Source organism: Drosophila mojavensis, unplaced genomic scaffold (genome assembly GCF_018153725.1).
Source record: "Drosophila mojavensis isolate 15081-1352.22 unplaced genomic scaffold, ASM1815372v1 contig_277, whole genome shotgun sequence".
Classification (NCBI taxonomy): Eukaryota; Metazoa; Arthropoda; class Insecta; order Diptera; family Drosophilidae; genus Drosophila; species Drosophila mojavensis.
Window position 1 is genome coordinate 2,928,726 of NW_025318822.1, and position 21,863 is coordinate 2,950,588.

Here is a 21,863-nt window from a genome sequence, read left to right on the forward strand (position 1 = left end):
TACAGGGTATGACCTTGCTGGCCCTTTCATTTCGAGAATTCCGGTTTATTTATTTGATGTTGTGGTTATTCTTTTCCAGTTGAAACGTTTATGACACATTCATTCAAGCGCCAGAAGGCTATATCAGGGAAAATAACAACTTAAAGAATGTGCAGGGATGCCAGCACTACTTGCCGCACACACACACGTGCACAAAGTAAAGTATATGTGTGTGTATGTGCACGTATTTGTGTATGACGATGTGTTGCTGCTAACTGACAAAAAGGTTGAGCTCAAATTTAAACATACATAAATATATGAAAAGTTAATTTGAAAAAATCTCTTTTGACAGCGCTCGGAGGGCGGGGCAAGGGTTGTGCCAAAAGGCGCGGATGTGTGTGTTGCTGTTGCTGTTTCAGTTACTCCACTTGCTGGTGGTTCGGGTGTGGTTGTTGCTGTTGTTGTTGCCAAGTCGCAGTCAGTCACTTGCACGATGCTGTCGAGCTGCAGCTACAGCACAGCCGTCCACAGTAAACGATGAAAAATGTGAAAAAATTGCTCACACACACACACACACACCCCGAGATGCTCTGGGACTGGGTGTGTAAGCAGCGAATAGGGGGCTACTGCTACCTGCTGTTTATATAGCCAGGCTACGTGTATAAATAACGGTAACATTTTAAATCAGTCGAGTGACTGCAGGAAACGCCAAAACTGGTGCCAACGCAGCGAGGCTCCTGACAACCCCTATTCCCAGTTACCGCCAACCATATACCATCTACCATCTACCATCTACCATCTAGCAGCCACTAGCTACCCGTCACACGTTACCATTTTCCATTTCCCGGCGTTCAGTTGCCCAGCTCCCCAATTCCCATGCACTCCCAGTGTCTGCCTGCCTTGTTATTCGCCCTGACATTGATGTCCCTGTGCGTGTATCTGTGTGTGTGTGCTTGTGCCGTGGCCACAAAATATTCATTCCTCATACATTTCTGTGTAAAACGTTGCCTTGTCTCTTGCTTCGCATATACCAAAAGATGCGAGTTTTTTCTTTTTGGTTTATTTTTTTATATTTGTTGGCTTTCTTCATGTTTTGTACAGCATTTTTGAAATTTTAACCCATTTTGAGGCCCAACCACCGATTGTGGCAATTAAATCTTGCCTTACCATCGACTGCTTGATCAAATTTTAATTACAATCAACTGCCCGATGCAATCAGCTGCAGTCGAGCAAGTTGGCGACTCCAAGGAAAGATGAAACATATAGGAAAATATTCGATGGAGTGGATGGACTCCAACTGATTCCTTCATATTAAGTCTGGTCTAGTCGAATTTTTCTTAGAAACAGAAAATTTTTTTTAATAAATAAATACATGCATATCTTTTATTATATAAGCATTAAATATTATTCATTGTTTATACTTAAATTATATAAAATTATAAACCAAATAGTAAGCCATTGCAGCTGCACATGCTTTGCATCAATGAGGACTTTGTCGCCAGATTTCGAGCTTGAATTTAAAGCACCAGCTAGTTGATTGGCTTAAATTGTGCTGCAAGGTGGAAAATTAGTTTCAGTTTTTGCTTCTTCCAAGCGCTGCCAACTGAGACTGGACCTGGAGCCTTTGCATATACTTCATATGCCATAAAATGTTCAACTCATGTCGTTGTCCTTGTTGTTTGTGTTGTTGTTATTGTTGTTGTTGTTGTTGTGCTAGCCACATTTGAAATGCGATTGCTCCATAATGGAATTACCTGACTGCGACGAATACAGCAGAGCAGAGCAAAGCAGAGCAAAGCAGAGCAGAGCAGAGCAGAGCAGAGCAGAGCAGGAGGACAGCAGTGGCCAGTCCGGCAAAGGACAGAGCAGGAGTCGACTCCAGCCACACTTGGCCTTTGCATATGTCATAAATTTATGCGACGATTGGGTGAGCTTATTTGATTTGATAGCCAGCATTACGGCGGTCTCATTATTAGATTTCCACTTATGATTTCTTTTCGCCTCAGAGCAGCTAATTTAAATATGCATCACTAAAAGCACATCACGATGTCTCTCCCACTCGCCAGCAGCATTTTGTGTGGCTGAAATTTGATTTGTAGCTGCGTCTTTGCATTCAGTTGCCCAAATAAATACGCACTGTGCCACAGACCATCGAAATCACATAGCAAATCGGAGAGACAGAGACAGAGTAAAAGACATCGCTTTCATTTAAATTTAATAAAATTCATTTCGGTTGAGTTTCTCTCGTTTTCCTTTTTTTTTTTTTTTATTTTATTTAAATACCATTTGACTGAAGCCTGTCAACCTCATCCACAGAGAGCCATGCAGTGCGTTTGCTTTTTCTAAAATGTGTAGTACATATGTATGTGTGTATATATTTTATTTTTTGTAATTTGTCAGCATAATTGAAACCACTTTTGACTTTTTTGGCTGCACACTTTACGCTCAATTAAGAACCGAAACGGCAGACACATCAAAGACGAACAATCAGTCAATCAATCAATATAAAAGCAGTTTGCAAATCTTTCGCACTTAAAGGAAAGTAAATAAATAAAGAATGGTCGTATATACATATATATTTAGTATATATAATTTTAATATATTTACATACACCAAAAATGACTTTCAATCTAATATTTTAATATTAATATTTATAGAGATCTAATTTGAAATGTAAGCGGAAAGTTCATGTTCATATTGAATGTACAACAATGAATGTACAAGAATGCTTTGTGATATAAATGTGTGATAGGGAGACTGAGGAAGACAGATAGAGAGAGAGAGAGAGAGAGAGAGAGAGAGAGAGAGAGAGAGAGAGAGAGAGAGAGACAGAGAGAGAGACATCTTATATCAGCATACAACAGTGTGAGCCTTATATGCACACACCACAGTTTCATAAAGTGTGCGAGCTTTCTTATATGACCGCCCAATTGCCCCGCCCCATCAATTACATTGCGAGTCATAGTCAAGCGATTGCTTCTTCCATTCATGGAACTCAATATGCGTGTCTGTGTTTAATTAAGATTGAGTTGATGAGTGTGTGTAAGAAGGCAAAAGGCACTGTGAGTGCGACTGGCTCTGAGTGTATGTGTGTGGGTGTGTGCGAGTTTATTGAAATCTGCGCGCTGTCACTCACACACATGTATGGACAAAGATAGAGAGAGATTGAGAGAGAGAGAGAGAGAGAGAGAGAGAGAGAGAGAGAGAGAGAGAGGGAGAGAGAGAGAGAGAGAGAGTGGAAAAGAGACTAGTATAAATAAATGTATGAGCGCATGCATTTAATTTAATTTTCATTTCAATTGATTCGATAACTTTACGTTTCATTTCACGTCTCGATGCGATTTCAATTACAATTCTCGCACAAACACGTCCAAGGACAAACACTCACCTAGCTGCCATTGAGGTTGACGACAGTGGGCCAAGTTGATTCACGCGGATTTTTTTGCGCATTTATTTTGCGCAACGCGAAAACACGGAAAAGCAGACGGATGCGAGCCGACTCAGGTGATGAACGAACTGATTAAATGGTTGCCAGCCCGTTGGCGGAAGATGTTGGCCACCAAATGAGGCCACTAGCATGGGTAATAAGTTTTAAGTGCTGAGTGTATATGCGATAGTACTCAAATAAAAGCCAAGTTAGTCTCTAATTGATTTTTGGCTTGAATAAATACGATGTGAGTAAAGTTAATGCCTGAATGTCTATATCCATATTTATCATATTGTCCTTGTTCAAATATCCTTACATCATTCACATGTTCATTAATTTAATATTGCCCTTGCTGAAAGCGCTTGCCTTTTATCTAGGCTAGTTTCCCTCAGCATCACCTCCAGACTCACCTGCTTAGTTCGCTCACGCCAGCGCCAGGCCTAAGAGTTTAGCCACAACTTTTTGTGGCAAATGCGCAGCCCTAAAAATGTCAGTCGCAACGAATTCGATGTCCTCTGACATGCGCTTTGCCTGACAGCAAATGCATTTCGCATTGCATACTTTTGGGCTCTCACTCTGGCTGGGCAGCAGAGCTACGCACTTTTGTGCTAAAGCTGCTTACTGCGTGATTCGACAAGACTTTGTTAGCACCTAGGCTGTAGCTGTATTTCTATTTTTCTTATCCCCATTTGGCTTCTTCCGTTCACAGGGCGCCGTTGCCTACTCCGACCCCTGCCAACTTTTTTTTCTTGTAACAAATGCAACGGAAACCCGATTTCCTTTGTTGGATATGAGTAGGAAAATGCTTGTTAGCGCCTAACGACTATTTGCCACAGACTCATGTGGCTCTAGCTGCCTGTGCGTGTGCACGTGTGTGTGTGTGTGTGTGTGTGTGTTTGCAAAATGCCATTTGCATGACAATATGTGCACAACCTTGAACTTGTGCACCGCAGCTGGCCTAGCGGCCGAGGGTTAGGTGCGGCGTATAATTCCAGCCCGTTGTCACGTTAAGCTAACATGGCTAATTTCGGCTGCAGCTGCAGCTGGCACAAATGAGAGCAGGGCCAACCGTTTACACATTACACATTCTGCAGCTGCTGTCAAATGACAATTACATGGAAAAGTGGACAAAACTTTTAATTGCGCATACGACAGGTTGCGCACATCAAAACAACTTGCAACAAATTAAAAGCGAAAACCGTTGAAAAGGGCAGCCCAACCACAAGCATGCCGCCTTGGCAATTACTGTGCCCCAACAACACATTGCCAGCTGCTCAAGAAAATTAAACAAAAGCCCTTGTGCAATTGACAAGCTCTGTAATACGCTGTTCATTATAAAGGGAAGGGGAAGGGGAAGGTGAAGGCGAAGGTGATGCCCGTGGCCAGCGTCTCGTCTATGCTGTCAGTTGTAAAATTGAATTTAAGCTCCGTTCTGTTTGGCTTCTGAAAGATTTATAACGTGGCTCACATGGCATTGGCCCCATATCGATAAGCACAATGCCTGTTGGCCTTCCATTTCGGTGCTGCGGGTGTCACTGACAGTCATCGATACATACAAACTCTCACTCTCACGCACACACACACACATACCTAACGAGCTACATAGAGCATTGTGTCTATACACACACAAACACAGGCTGGCGACAAACTTTTTAATCAAATTTTTTTAACGCAATTTCTTTTTCATGGTTTTTGCTAGCTAGCTTACTGCATACTGAGACACGCTGCCGTTGCATATGCATGCTCAATTGTGTTTGTATTGGCAAAGGACATGCTTTGTGATTTATACACACATCACCCACACACACACACACACACACACACCTGCAAGCGTAGAGTGGGAGCGCCTGTAAGCAAACAAGAGCATTTTTGATTTATGAGCGCTTTGGGTGCCGCCACCGCCGACAACAACAAAAACAACAACAACAGCGACAACAACTTTGAGGCAAATAAAAATAAAAGAAATACCAACGAATCGAATCGACAGCAAAATATATTGAGCTCCCAAGTTTTAAGCAAGTTCAAACGTGAAAATTATAAGCAAAAGAACAAAATAAGTATTGATGACAGATCACAGCAAGTTAAAGCACCACAAAGTAATCTGGCGATTAAATAAAATAAAAATCAATATGAAAATGAATATTACATTACATAAAAGTTAAGGACTCATACTGGATACTTTGAAGTACTTTAATGTGAAATCGGAAAGATATATGAGTAAGAGATGAGGGTTTATGTCATCACTCGTAAGTATCCGTTACTCTTTTCAGTCACGGTTCGAGAGGGACGATTTTGTGACTGACCTTCAAAGAGATCGATCGTGCATTACCCTTTCCATTTTTCGCTATTTCAGCTTTTCCGTTCTCGTTACTCCAAAACTTTTTGTTGAGCTCAATGAAGAAAACGTAATTTTGTATGTATTGGTATGTATGTGAGGATTGTGATCACTGAACTGATCAATAGCCTACGTGTGTGAGTGTTTGCATGTGTATGTGAAAGTGAAGAATGCAAAGACTTTTACAGTTATCCATTGCTTACGGAGCATCACTGTGGGAGCGTTAATCTCTTTCAAGAACGTCACGCAAATAGCTGAAGCTGATCAAACAAATATTTCTAAAAATGTGTATGCTTTTTTCGTTTATCTCGGAAGCAGATGGTTATTAAATAAGAGCAAAGGCAGAAGAAGGCGTGACAAACTATACAAAAATAAATCTATAAAAAAATAATAACAATATTCATGTACACATATTCTAGATCTGGATGGCGGCCTGAGTCAATCTGTCCCTGATCGTCTGTCGTCTGTATTCAGTAAACGATTAATTTGATTTCAAGTGATTAAAGTCTATTCCGATTCGAAGTAATGCATTAATGCTTTTTCGAACTTCAATTATTAATTTGCGTGTCTTAGGCATATTCATGTATATTTTACTCATACATTTATATATTACTCACTTTCCTTATATAGCGAATAGCCTATAGATAATTTTACTTTAATTCTCATTTCAGTGCTAGAAAAAAAAGAAGGAAAAAAAAATATGTTATCTGTTGGCAACTTCAACTTCATATCTAATAAATATGGTATGTGCATGTGCGTAATATGAAATATTCGCTCATGAAAAGTATTTAAATTGACAAAGAAATATTTCACCTTCGATGCGATATGAAAAGAATTTGGAGTTTTAGTCTCAGCTGGCTGTCCAGTGGTGCTGGTGCTGGCTTTCCTCGACCTTTTCGTGGTCAATTTTATTACTTGTACTTATAAATACCGAGCGCATGAATTTTAATTAAACAAGCCCGCAATTGATGGCCCAGCTTACGGGTGCAACAGGGAACGGGGATTGGTGAATGGGGAATGCGGAGTGCGGATTGGGAGGTGGAGAATGGAGAATGGAAAACGAAGAATGGAGAATGGAGGATGGGTCTGGCTTTGGCTCTGGCATGCCATTGGACATATGAAATTTTGATTGATGGCTCCCCAGCCAGCCAGCGAGTGCACTATGGCTTTATCTGACTATCGATTGTCGCTGTCATAAAAACGCTAAAAAAGAGGGACTCCAGAGCCGGGCTTATGCAAATCAAGACATGCCGCACACATCTCTTTGTTTCCCCTGCCCTACCCCAGCCGCCTGAGCTTGTCAAAACTTGTTGTGCGCGGGTCTATATATTGTTTGCTGTTGTTTTTGCTATATTTTCATTCGCTGCTGAGGAAAGTCGTTGTAGGAAACAACAACACAACACAACACACACAAAAAATTGCCACAACATTTTGCCTTCCGTTGTTTGGCAGCCCAGCACTTGCGGCAGTTGCCACACTTGCCACTCTTGCACACTTGCAACAGCCGAGTTGATTTTTGCATATTTCTGATAGCGCCAGCATTAGTCTCCAGTGAGCTGGCACATAAAAGCGCAGTTATAGACTGATTGTTGGCGCACACACACACACACATACTCTATCTCCGTCTCTCTCTCTCTCTCTCTCACACACACTCTGGCGCACAAATTTGCCCAATTTCTGCATGTGTGCAACCGAAAGTGTTAGCATTTCAAACTTTTGCTCAATAAGATTTATATGACTGACAGTTTGGGGGATTCTAAACAACAAGCAACAAGGTTTGATTTCTGATTCTCTTTTATTATTTTTTATTCGCATTCGGTCTTTTGTTTGGCGCGGGCTCTATCGCTCTCCTGTTTTTCTCTATTTTGTGGGCTTATTCAAAGCCCGCAATCGCAGTTGGTTGCAAATGTGGTAAATGTTCAGTGCGAGTCTATTTCGCAGAAACTTTTTGGGATTCGATTTTGAGATAGTTTGACTTAAAAAATAAAGACTAAAATGAAGTAAAAAGTAAGAGCGATGCAGTCTCTGACTTCACTTTGTGTTTATACTCTGAATCCACTGCGGTTAGACATGCGTTGGTATCCCATATCCTTATCCAAAACGAACGGACAGCAAGACGGACATTGAACAATGCCGATATACATACGTTGTTTTGCTTTGGAAACAAAGTAAAAAAATGCATTTGCTCAAGCTCTCCTCCCACTATATCATAATCAATTTCATCACTGTTTTGCCCCATTTTGTTTGTACGAGGGTTTCAGGTATTTATTGCTGATAATAATTGTTTGGATGATCGCATTTGCTATGCAAATGGCGCTTCTCTCTACAAGCACTTAAAAATTCGCCAGCAATGGAGCCTATGGGACGATGCCCGTATTGTGTTTCGAGGTGGCTATTGAAATTACTCGAGCGGTAGCTCTGTGTGGCAAGTGCGGAACGGAGCGTATATTGTTGTACCTGTGTATTGGCATAGATGCAGCTGCGCCTGTAGGTATAGTTCCAAAATAATTGCCTGCGCTTTAAGTGCGCCATTAGTACTAAATTACAGACAACCAGCCAGCCAGCAAGCGAGCAGCTGCAGAGGCAGAGCTGGCAGCGCGGTCTAATTACGCGCTTGGAGCTCACCTGCCACCCACTAGCTACTTCACACTTGCCGCCCAGTGGGCGTGCCCGGCGGCAGCTGGGGGAAAGCAAAGTGCGCTAATGGCAATTAGAAGTTTACCAAGTGCAGTCAAAAACTGTAACGGCTGGCTGCCTGGCATAGCTATGCTGCAGTATTGAACATTTTCCTAATTGCCGTATAATTATTGCAGTTAAAAAATTTAGCACAATTGTTGGCTGAGAGCTGGCGGCAGACAGTGGCAACGGCAGCTGTAGCTGAAATGCAATCCATGACCGTGCGAGACGTCATTGTGGACTATTTGCAGAAGTGAGACACTGCCACACACAGACAGCTGGACAGACAGCGCTGTGGAATAGATGTGGAGCACGTTGCGTATACGCAACGTATGAGCAATGCCACAAATATTTGCATTGAAGAAGCATTAGGCCAAATGGCTGCAGCCAGAGCAATGGCCTACGCTCAGCTCCATGAAAGCATTATGCACTCTCACCGACTCCAGCTAATGTCAATATTATGCCAAAATCTTATAATTAAGATAAGCAGTTCGGTTGAGTGGTTTTAATGAAAATCAAACATTTGCCAAGCGCAACACAAACCAAACTCCGACAGCAACACAAACTCAATTGCCCGGCCAGTCCATTGATATTCCATTTTGTCCATGTGCTCAGCCAGGGGTCCCACCTTAGAGGCCCCCCCTTTGAGGCCCAATGTCTGGGACAGAAGCACAATGAGCTATTATAATATTTAATTAATGCCAGGCCCAATGATGCTGATCCTGATCAGAGCTCCATGGGCAATGTATTGAGCAGTCGCCTGAAAGCAGCTGCCATTCAGTCGCTTACAATGAGGCGGATATTGTAGCGATATCGATTCAGGTATCGACATTTCCCAGATTCTGTTCGATTGACTGAGCAGGTGTGTGCGCATATACATAGAGGAGGGCCGTAAAGGCCATAGTTTAATATAGCTCAAATGTCAGTTTATATTCATAAGGGCCTTTCTATGGCAATTCGATGCGTATTATCCACCTAGACTGTCCAGATCCGATTTTCGCAAATAATATCAAATATTAATTGCCGTTAAGCATTTAGTCGAGTTTTCTCAGTAATGTCAACAGTTTAATGTCAGCAATTGAGGTCGTTTTCGCAACATTATGCGTAAAATGAACGTGCCGCAGGAGTCGCTTAACTTATGGCTGCGCTGCAACAATTGAGTAACTGCATCCAGCAGTCGTGGCCCTCCGCCCCGGCGAAACTGTGTCACGGCGGAAAGTACGCGACGCGGTTGACTCTCGGCTTCTTATAATTAAGCCTTAATTGAACGTTGCCAGCGTCCTTGCCGTCCTCGCAGCTCCTCGCAGCTCCTCGCGGCTCCTTGCAGCTCACGTAAGCAAGTTAATGATGCAATCGTTTACAAGCCTTTGACACGACATACTGCGGCCATGTGCGAATGCTAAGCGCAAAACTCAATTTGCAATTGGCTCAAGTTTTGGGCTGATTTTTCCAGACTTGCCAGGCGGCTCATAACCCGGCACAAGTTCATTAAAACATTTGCCGGATAGGCCGGATTGCCATACAGCATCTATGCAAGCCAACGCCCACAAATTGTATCACAAACGAAATACGTATATTTTATAACAACAGTCGAAAAGTTGGGCCTGCAATTTAGTGTGCATATTAACCCGATGCTCCATGCCCGCTGCCTTCCTCCTGCTGCCCCTTGCCCATTGGGCGCCTCCTGCTGCCGGCTGACCGTTGGAAAAGTTACCTTTTCGCCAACTATTTAGCATAACGACATGCGCTCATTACGGGTGCCAGCTCGCATAGAAGGTGGCTCCACGGCCCACGGCCCATAACCCATGGCCCATGGCCATGACAGGCGGCAACTTTATTTGTGCCGTGTATTTTTCCCGTACGCTGCTGGAAGCCTGCCCAGAAACGGGACCCGAGTGGCGACCGGGCTAGCAGTCGCCAGGCACGTAAAATATGCGCAGCAGTACACGCTCGGTATATGCCAGAGATCACTTGACTATAAACGAGATTAAAAATTCAATTACGTTGGAGTTGGAAGCTGAACCTGAAGCTGCATCGAGCAGCAAAAAAAAAGAGGGAATCAAAAAAAAAAAAAAAAAAAAGAGAGACAGAAAAACACCAAAAGTTGACCGAGCAAAAAGACAAACCTGGCCAGGCAAGCGCCACTCAAGTCAAAGCGCGCGATGCAAGCATAGGGCAGAGGCTGCTCGGACACAGGAGGAGCTCAGGTTATGGTGCGGAGGATCCGGCAGCAGCACTAGAAGTGGTCAGTGCCGGCGACGTTGTCGCAGCCAACGGAAGTTGACAACAATTTATGTGCCTGAAACGGATACAATTTACAAGCCAGGCGCGGCGTACGTGTAGCTAGAATCTCAAATCAGAGGAGGAGTACGACAGGGTGACCCACGTGCATATATATGTATGTGTACGTGTATGTGTGTGTGTGTATGTGTGTGTGTGTGTGTGCTGGCTATGCAGGTGTGGCCAGTGTAAAACTTCAAACGGAATTCGGTGTGAGTACTTAGTGCAAAGTGGCCGCTGCGAGCTTTTTAGGGCACCCAGTTGTTAGGGCCAACACGCAGATACACACACACATACACACACACACGCATAGCCAGAAATTGGGATAGGTATGGGAAGCTAAAAAAAAATACGAGCGCAACATTTGAATTTCATTTCAAGTTGAAGTTGATAAAATGCCAGAGATTTAGGGCGTGTCCATGCAGCAGCCACGGACATCTGTAGCACTGACAACCCGAGCTCAAATAATGTTACACAACAAACAACAACGGAGAAAAAAAATGAAAGAGACTTTGCTTTGCCTTCCATTAAAATTAAGTATTAATCGACGTTGCTATATAATATATGTATGTACATATATATATATAGTATATTTATGCCCATTCATGAAAAGTAAATTACTTTTCCGCGAACCTGAATATATGTATATATTTTTTTAAATGTATATTTGAAATTATTTATTTATTATTATTTGTTTATTTCTTCATTTCTTTATTTATTTATTCATTCATTTATTGACTTTTTTATTTATTTATTAATTAATTAATTTATTTATTTATTTATTTATATATTTCTTATTTATTAGAGAGTTACATATTTATTTATTTTTTCATTCATTTATTTATTTATTTATTCATTCATTCATTTATCGACTTTTTTATTTATTAATTAATTAATTAATTAATTAATAAATAAAAAAATAAATAAATTTATTTATTTATTTATATATTACTTATTTATTAGAGAGCTAATATAAAACTAATTCAAAAATTAATAACTTATAACTAATCTGAATACACTACAGTCATTTCCTTTGTGGAAATTCGAGCTTACCATCCCCAGCTTTATCGTAGAGAGCTACAGCTGAGGTTTCCCGCTTAGAATGATTTGTAATTTAAATGCTGTCACGCTTCGCTTCTGATAAAAGTACAAATCCAATTGAAAAAAAAAATTATCAATATATAACAATGTATAGCAAGCTGCATTTGGACAACGAACGAGCATCGACCGTTCTCAACTACAAATATCTAGCGGATTAAATAATGTGTCTACTAGCTTACATTTCATATTTGAAGTATTTGTCACTCTCGTTGCGGCAGTCTGAGCCTAGGCAACGACTATATATGGTCTGACCTTGTGAACGAGTACATATATTGTCTATAATATTTTATCAATGCCAAAGTCAATTCAATTAATGTTACGTAAAAGGCATACGGAGCACACCGAATGAGCTTTTATATCATTTCAGTACTCTCTTGCTCTTTTCATTTTGATAAGTGTATAACCGAAAATTAGAGACAACTAAGCTGCATATCAAAAATTGTTTACTAATTTCAACTAATTTATTAACTATCAGATTTCATCACAATCTCAATGCTTTTTCTGCTTGTTCGTATTCTTTGGTTTATTGCCAAAGAGCGCGCGCAGCAGCCGGCGAGACAACTTGATGAGCAGGTACAATCCGATTAGGGGCAAGCCCAAAATAACCGAGATGGTGTCCAAGCTGTGCAGCTGGATGAAGCTCATGTCCCTCGAGGGGGCTCGCAGGTGGGAGAGGTCCTCGTGCCTGGTCAAGTACTCCGTCCACCAAATGGCCCGGTCTAAGGCCGGTTCCGGCTGATCCAGGTAGCGCTTGGAGAGCAGTGAGGCAGCTCTCGCATAGCTGGGCGTAGTTAAAAGTGCGTTGATCGCTTGCTCCAGCTCTGGAGCCTTCAGATTCATCAGATCCAAGCCCAGACCGAAGCCCATGCTCGTGGCGCGCTTCACGTTCATAAACTGATCATAAAACACGGGCAGCCCCAGCACCGGCTTGCCGAAGTAGATGCTCTCCATGGTGCTCAGCAGGCCGCCGTGTGTGATGAAGAGTTTCACATTGGGATGCGCCAGGATGTCCGGCTGGGGGAACCACTTGCTGATGAACACATTGTCCGGCTTACCGGGCAGCAGATTGTCCTCGAACTTCCAGAGCACGCGCTGCTTAAGGCTGCCAAACACTTTGAGCAGGGTATCCCGAGTGGACTCGGGCAAATCTTTGCTCCTCACATTCGAGCCCAATGAAAAGTAGATGACGCCATGAGTGGAGCTCTCGATAAACTGTTTGATGTCGCCGGGCAGCGCTTTCGGCTTGTGCGAGATGTGAAGGCCGCCCACTTCAATCATGTTGGGCAGGTACGGTCTCGGGTAGCTCACCGAGAAATGTTGGCCCAGCAGTATTAGAGAAAAGCTGTCCAGAACCTCGGGCAGAGTTCGTGTTGCATTGGGGAAGTATTTCGAGTACTGTTTCTCCATCTTGGGATAGTGGTAGAACATGTACACCAATTTTTCCAGCCAAATTTCCAAATTATTCTCCAGACGCTCGACGAAGTTCATGGGATTGGACCGTGGCGAGCTGATGAGCGGATTGTAGGCCATCGGCGATATGTTGCCCATGAGCTCGTCGATATTGTAATCGGTGCCATAGGTCGAAAAGCCCATAAGGGTCGCATTGAAGTGCTGAGCGAAGCCGTACAGCGATTCCGTGTGCAGCACCTCGGCAATGACCAAGTCGAACGTTTCGCCGGACCTCAGCAACTCCTGCACTGACTCGTTCTCCAACAGGCATTCGGCTATCATTTCCAGCAGCCAGCTGAAACTTTTCTGCTTTTGCAAGAACGACTCATCGGCTTGCATTATCTGCATAGCCTCTGTAAGTGAGAGAGTATTAATACATAAGTGGGAAAAGTTGGCACATTTGAATAATTAATTCTGCTCTTACCTGCGTAATGTTTGTGTATTTTGGGTGCCGATAGAAATCTCATATTCGGCACTGGCTTGTTTTCGAAGGTATTGATCACGGTGACCTCATGGCCCCGGGCTGCTAGCGCCTTCAAATACGCCTCGGCGAATATGTACTGGGAGCGGCCAGGGAATGCAAGTGTGGCCAAGATCTTGGCGCCCTCGGTTCTTAGAGGACGCCCGATAAGTGTTATCAGCGCCAAGAAAAGCAGCGTTAGGCACTTCATATTGCGCTCTTAGTTACTAGTTATTAGATTTCTGACAATCGACTGAGCTTGAGCTTTCGATGGGGCTCGCTTTTAAAGCTATTTTTCGGCTCCCTCTCTCTCTCTCCTTGTGAGCTTATCAGCAGCAGAGCGCTTTCTCTGCTTTGCAAATAAAAAACGCCTCATCAGCATGATGAGCTTTGGCACATGAGAAACTTGAAGATCAGGTTTTCTGTTGTGAGCGTGTTGTCAGCTGTTTTTCTAGATAGATAAGACAACTTGCTTAATTTGTTTGGTTTCTAATTATATTACATTTTAACCATATGATTACGCTCTGAAAGTTTCATAAAGATAGTTTTACTACAAGAGAAATATTCAACTAAATCATTTTCATTTGCGATAAGCACAAAATATTTCTTCTTCTGTACAGAACCTACCTAAACATTAAACATGTATTATTGTTCGTGCTGCCCCCAATGAAGTCCGATGCCTTATCTTATCGGCTAGCACACTAATAGAAACTTATGGGAATGCCTGACAGATATCTGCCGATCAAAATAGGTCGCTCTAACAAGAAGACTCTTGAGATTAATTCGCTTTTTACCAATTAGTAAATGTTTCGAGTTTAGCATAGATTCCATTTGTAGACACGCTTTAAGTGCACCTTGGTCTTTAAAATGCGGACGAGTAGCTGAGACAGAGTGCTCGGCAAATTCCCAAAAGTGAGTGCGTGAGAAGTGCAGGCCAAACAAGCGAGGGCGGGCAACTAGAAACAAAGCGAACAACAGGAAACGGAACGAAACGAAGACAGGCAGATGGACATATGGAGAGTCGGAACGAGACAGAGAGAGTGAGTGAGAGACAGAGAGAGTCGGCTTGGTCAAGCAACACAACAGAGGGCGGTGTCCATTGGGCGTGAAACAGCGCAAGCATAAAAGCTATGGCGCCCCGGCGATGCCTAAGAAAAGAAATTATTTGCTTAAGCGAGGGTAAAGGACCTTGTCCGGGTTTCCTTTTGCCGCCAACGCAACCAGGAAAAAAAAAAAAAAATTAAAAATATATATATATGTATATGTGTGTATATATTTCTATTTACCATATACTATATTAATCTTTTATGGTTGCAAAATTTTTAAGTGTATGTCCGGCGGGAAAAATTGTTACTGTTAATTTATAAATAAGGTCGAGCTGCCTTGGGTCGCTGCTGGGACCAGCCGGAACCAAACCTTGCCGCTCCGCCTCCGACCGCCCCTCTTCATGGATCTGTTGCTTGGCGGCTATATTTGTCCATTTGTTTGCTCTTCAAATATTTTTTTTTTTTTTTTTTTTTTTTTTTTTTGTGTTGCCTTCTTGCGCAAATTTTCACTCCTTTTGAACAAATTTTTGTTTGCGCCTTGTTGTTGGCCATGTTTTCCTGTTGTTGCGCCGCTCAAATTGTGTCCCCTTCTGGTGTCGCTTTCGCCTTTTATGGCCGGCCTCTCCCTCTTCGCAACTTGATTTAATTAAGTTGCCTGATTATTTTCGCCACTGAAAAGTATCAGCGCACACATAAATAAACACAGAAAAAGTGGACTCCCTTTGTGCTTGCTCGGTTATCAATTTATGTATCCCGCTCAGAAAAGATGGTGAAAATATGTCAATCCGTGAGTCGGTGTAGTCCTGTGCCTGAGTCTATCTGTGCCCGCTCACTCTGTGCTCGTACTCGTGGAGAGTTCTTGCATTAATAAGCCTGCAGTTCCACTCATATTGCTGGTCTTAGACACAGCTGAGTCTATCAAATCATATTATTTGTCTACACCTGAGTTTATCACTCGATCAGAATCAACGGCTGATTCTAAGATGTTCGCTTGATTTAACAGATGCATATATGCTCTTTTCAAGAGCACCACTCCGGGCCACACTCCTCTAATTAATCTGGTTCGCCTGGTTGTTTTCTGCTTTCAGTTTTGCATGTGGCATGCAGCCAAAGGTGTGTGACTATGCTTTAAGTGCAAATGCGATTTGCTTCCAACGAGCAGTTGCTGAAAGTGTCCAGCCAACAACAATGAGCCTGAGTGCACATCCTGGCTGTGGATGCTGGGAGTGGAGCAATTTTCGCATAAGTAAAAATCATTTTTCATTTGTTTTTATTTCCGTTTTAGTATGATGCATTTTGATTTCTGCAGAGCTGCCACACGATTGCCATCTATCCCACGCTGCCCAGCGAGCGTGTGCGTATGTGGGTCGGTGGAGTGTGGGCGGGGTGGGCGTGTGCTCAGTTGGCGCTTGACAACATGTTAAGTGACAGCTGGATGTTGCATGGTCTTCAGCTGCAGCTGCCAGTCCAGGTGAAGAGCTGCATGAGTCAGGGCGAGGCAAGGTGAGGCAAGGTGAGGCGGTTGCAGCCAGCTGCAGATGCAATGTTGAACATTTCTGCTAGCTGGAAAATAGTAAAAGCAACAACAACAAATAACTACAACGATAACAGCAACAACAACAACTACTACTACAACGAACGAATAGGAATGCCAGACAACGCTGACAATTGACTTTTATTGCTGTTGACAGGGCGGGCGTAAAAGGAATTCGGACGACGAGCTCAGATCCAGATCCAGATTCAAATTCAGATGCTCAGATTCCCAGAAGCGACTTTGTCAATTCCCAGCTATTACGTTTTACTTAACATCTCAGCAAATTACGCACCATTGTCTAAAGTCAGAGCAGAGAGCTTGCTCCGCTTAGTTGGAATTTTTGACATTTCAATTTTATATTTGATTTTTTTTTTTTTTTTTTTTTTTATCATTTTTTGGCCTGCATTTATTCACATTTTTTGAATGTGCAGTGTGCTGCATTGCTCCGTCCACTTGCACCAATGGCCTTTGCACGAGCACAATTTCCGGTTTGCGCCAACAAATATGGCATTGACAGCTCAAGTCGATTTCTGAGCATTCGATAAGAAAGCAATCGTCTATTTATTGGAAAGTAAACCATGCTTGAAATTTACATAATTATTGGAATTTATAGAATTTTTTATTGAGACTCTATAACATTTAGAGTTGAATAAATATTATGTAGAAGCAACTATACTAGAATCCAGTTAAAGGAGAGGGTTATGCAGGGCTGTTCATATTCAATGGACCCTTCTGGCAACGCTATATCTTTTGACAGAGGCAGCCATTTGAGACATATCAAGAGGGACAGCCCTGTATATATTCTAGATCTCCGTCCTTTAGAAAGCCTGGATAAAATATCAGCACTTGCAGCTGTTAAAGAGTAGTTGAGTAGTTTTACAATATGCATTGGAGCTAGCACGGGAAATGAAAGTTCACGTCGCTGTCTCAGTGTGAAATAGCTATACAAGACACTTACGCGAGAGCCGTAATGGAATGCGGAAAGAAGGTAAACGCGAGACCTGAGTAGCCGTGGCAATAACAAACATTTACTTGGCTTTATCAGGAGCCGAGTAGCAGTAGCTATAACAGGCAGTTACTTGGGCTTGAGCAAGTATTTGATAAGGCTCCATTTCCCAGCTACAGCAACAGCAACAGCAACAGCTACAGCTATAGCTTGTTCATTGTTTCATGTCCATTTTGTTGCGCTTGAGTGCGTTCGCTGCTTCTGGACTGGTATTGGCCTCAACCGAGGGAGTTCAACGGCACAGCTCGAGCAATTTTTACGCTCGTTCGTTTTGTGTGGCATTTGCACTGCGCCAAGTTCACGTTATAATCCATCCGGGGAATAATTATTGTGTACATATTATGATAGTGGCATAAAAACCAAGAGTTTATCGCCGCCCCGATGGACAGAAGATGTTGTCGGTCCATCAGCAGCCCGGCTGATGCTGCTGCTCCTGCTCGAGCCCTTCCATGCCTTGAAAGGCAAATGAAAGATGAGCGATAAATTTGCGTATTTTTAAGTGCTGCTCGCTGAAAGGTTATTTACGTTGGAAAGTAAGTAACGAAATGGAAGAGCATTCGACTTGGGTGGCTGCAGCTCAATAAACAGGAGTAAATCGCTAACAAAAGTACCGAAAGAACTCTCAACTCGCCCACTTTACGGCCTGCTTTAATGGCCATAGATCAGCATGAAATGGCTCATAATTTCCATGCAGCTGCAGTGCCACTAAATGGACCCATTTTACAACAAAGTTCATTTGGTGCATTATACGTGGCCCCAAAAACGTGCAGGTAATATGGAAAACTGCAAATTAAATCTAATTATGTGCGGCCAACAGCTTCCAGTCATAACAACAACAACAGCAACAACAACGACAAAATCAACAGCAACATCAGCAGCTATAACAGGCGATTCCCTTGTGCGGAGCAGAGGCGCAGGTCAGGCCTCCCAGTTGGCCCGGAGCTGGTTCACTCTCTGCTTTCTTTGTGCCCAGCTGACCCGCACAAATGCGTCTATTGACGGAAACAATGCGCTCAAAAGCGAAGCACTATGCACCTGCAGCCCAGCTGGGCCCAGAATCCCATCGGGGCGATATGGTCCAGGTGCGGCAGGTCCAGGTCCAGGTCCAGGTCCACGTTGGCCACCAAGTGGCCTTAATGCGACGTCATCGGAGCGCAGCGATGGCAGTGAGTGAGAATGAAAAGAGCTTCGTGAATACAAAACAAAAAGCACAAAAAAAAAAAAAAAAAAAAAACGAAAAAAGAGAAAAACGCAAAATAGGAGCAAGTCAATGTAAAATAAAAATAAATGTAAGCTACTGAATCAAGTGGGGGATTGCCTTGGTCCAAGCTATGTCCGAGTTATGGCCGCTAGTTAGACGCACTACACACACACACACACACACACACACAGACGCACATTGAATTGGCTGGGAGGGGGTTGGCGGTTCAGTTTCACTATGGTGATGCTTGGGCTCAGGCGTGGGCGTGGCCGGCGGCTGAGTTACTTACGCCTCAATGCAGCTAGAACTCATGTGCCGCAATTGCGGTAAAATATGTTTGCACAAAAGGAAATCGCCAAAGCCACGTGTGCGGGAAATTCTGAATTTGTCTGCCGGGCGCACTAAAACAAAGCTCCGCTCGTGGGTGGCTACGGCCCCGTCCACCATGCACCACCCGAGCTTGCTCTTGGACAATTTCATAAATTCCACAATGCAGAAACTGCGCGATGTTAGATAAATGCGAATATTAATAGAGATATAGTTATATGAAATAAATTGAATAAAGAAAAAAAGAATATTTTTCTTTTTTTATTTATAAGAAAAAAAAAATAAAATGCTTCATCAAAACTATTCTAAACTCTACAAAATTTCATGTTTTATCGGATCTAGACTAATTTGTTCTTGTACTAAAAGAGGTTCGAATTACTTACTTGTGGAAATTAAGTTCTTTGGGCTTCACTTTGTAGAAATTTGTAAAATTCATATCTCTATTTGGCTTTTCCATAGAAAACTCAAGCTAAGGAAAATCAGAATCTGCAATAACTGAAACAATTACCAGCTAATGCTTAAATTGGCAGAATAACTTTTCGAACTGGCAATTGTTTGTTTTAAAGGCAATTGCTGTTGCATATTGCATAAGGTCGGACAGAAATAACGGTAAGCAAGTTTACCTGAGCACTCATCGAAAACTGAATGCGATCATATGTTTGGCTGCTCCCTGTGAATTCTATCGTGTGTTGAAAGGGAATTTAATTAGCTGGGAATCGGGCGAGAAATCGGCTTTCGGAACACATATAAATGCGCATTCGTCCGGCTCGCGCTGGGCATTGCTGCAATATGGCTGCCCGAGCACCAAAAACTATGCTATGTGTCCGTCCAGCACTCTCCGTCCGGCACTTCCGTTGCCGTTCGCTGTCTCTTTTCGCTTTCGTCGTTGTCGTCGGTGTCGTCGCTGTCGACGTCTGGGCTGGACTTTTGGGAATATTATTGAAAAGTTTTACCGCAAGCTGTGCTGAGCTTGAATGCAGGCATAGCCACGCTGCACCACGGTGGTGCACTGGCAGCAAAAACAAACGTATTGTCCGCTGCCTGCTGCAAAAACGAGGATTAACAAAATTTCTTTCTTTTTTTTCATTTCATTTCTTTTTTCGTTTTTCTGCTCAGTTCAAAGTTTCAGTTTTGTTGCAACTTTGGCCACAGACACCGACACCACACGGCCACTACACTATGCCACACCCGGCTCAATACAGCTGCCCACACTTAGCTGCGGGGCAGTACATAAATTTTCTCCGCAATTTTCAGGCATTTTGATACTGCAGCTGCATTTGCTTTGTCCCCAATCAGGCAACAACGAACAATGGCTAAACTTCTACGACAATCTAATGCGCTTCACAGCAAAAATCGAAGACTATGAATAATTTATTATGAACAATACAGATTATAATAAAATATCATACTTAATCTCCAGCCGAAGTCTAATGCTAAAAAATTATGAGTTAATTTAAATTTTGCAACTCTTTTTCTTTTTCTAATCTATCATCCCATCTGCTCATCCATTAGAATCATAAATAATTTTCTATATAGTAATATGCCCGTTCAGCCTTCTGTACCGCATTTTTCCAAGTAATATTCACGCATAGGTGCTTCCAACTTTTGCCTTTTTCTTGTTTTCTTTAAGTTCAATTGCAGGCAATAAGTTTTCCATTATTTATTGCAAAAGTTGTAAAACGCAATAATTTAAGCGTATGAGAAGCGCAGAGAAGAGTTCGCCGAACTGACTGTTATCGATGACTCAGAAAAGACAGCAAATATATTTAATTTGAGAACAGTTTAACTAAAGTGCAAGCTACCTGTAATTCCAATTGAAGATGATTGATATATCTAAGCCAGACTCACATTTCGCACAAATAATAACTCAAAAATAGGTTTTATGGTTTTATGGGCAACGTGTATGGGCAGAGAACAGGGATTTAATTTACTCAAAATAGAGCATTGTCCACTTCATCAAGCCGAGACAAAAGACAATTGTGTTTTTGAGTGTGCAGAATGGAAGAACTGAATTGCTCTATGCTCCAGGTCATGCAATTGCCAACGCTCAGGTTTTGGGGCACAAAATGAAATCCATCAATTATAGAAAATCATAGTCAACGTTGTGCCAGGCTGACAGCTTAGTAGTCCATATGGAAGAGCTTTGTGGGTGAGCCTGTGTCAAGTAGTTGCCAATCAATTTTTGGCATTGTTACGGCCACTGCCTACTTATGCCCCCGCCCCCGACCTCGGGGCGACCCAGTGACCGACCGAGCGAGCCATCATCAACGGTTTTGTGGCAAACAGGCACGTCGATTTCAATTGAATGTGGTGCAGCCAACTACCGGTCTGGCCACTGCTCTGGCCATTGTCCAGTTCGTCCACTGTTGCCATTGTCTGCGTTGTCCCAGTCCCAGTCGCAGTCGTAGTCGCAGTCGCAGATACAGTGTGTCCCGCTGCCATCCACTGTGACACTCGGCACACTGTGGCAAACACAATCACAGGATGAAAGCCACAGCGCCCAGCGCCCACCTCGCCTCACTTCCAGTTGACACTTTGGACTCTGCCACTGCCAGTGCCACGCTCCACACCCCTCTGCACTCAAGCAAATGACGTGTTGTCCATGTGTTTGCCATTTGCATTGTTGTTGCTATTCCGATGGCCTATGGCAGGAATGACTCTCGTCAGCTCAGCTGAACGAGTCGTCCGAGTGCCGCATAGTTTTATATGCATCGCCTCACTCACTTTATTGCGACATCAGGTCTGTTGACATCTCTCTGTGTGTGTGTGTGTGTGTGTGCCACGCCCATTGTGCTGTGCACCTTAGTCCACATCAAATATGCGCAAAAGCTACCTGCTTAAGTGTTGCACAGCTGAGAGCCGTAGGAAATTCGAGTTTGATTTTTGTAACATGAACCCAAATAGCTTTTCCACTATCCGACTCTCCATTGTAATCTGCGTAATGCCCGGACACATTGCCAATTAATAATTGATAATAATTTGGCATTATTTGCATGGCATGACATGGCTTGACATCATGGCATTTCATGCCTGCTGTTTAGA

General features: G+C 42.9%; 1 protein-coding gene across 1 annotated transcript; it reads right to left on the bottom strand.

Annotated features, from left to right (window-relative positions):
* Positions 1–12,224: 12,224 nt before the first annotated feature.
* Positions 12,225–13,969, bottom strand: LOC6574184 (UDP-glucosyltransferase 2). Its single transcript, XM_002000206.4, has 2 exons — positions 13,672–13,969; positions 12,225–13,600 (listed from the first exon to the last, which is right to left on the bottom strand). Exons 1-2 carry the CDS (start codon positions 13,916–13,918, stop codon positions 12,288–12,290), a joined length of 1,560 nt encoding a protein of 519 aa, XP_002000242.2. The 5' UTR covers positions 13,919–13,969; the 3' UTR covers positions 12,225–12,287.
* Between the last annotated feature and the right edge of the window lie 7,894 nt (positions 13,970–21,863).

Bases quoted from the DNA above. Each gene is read 5' to 3' on its own strand.
- LOC6574184 (XM_002000206.4), bottom strand. From the start codon at position 13,918: ATGAAGTGCCTAACGCTGCTTTTCTTGGCGCTGATAACACTTATCGGG. The intron at 13,601-13,671 runs GTAAGAGCAGAA...TCTCACTTACAG, and splicing joins AATACACAAACATTACGCAG to AGGCTATGCAGATAATGCAA.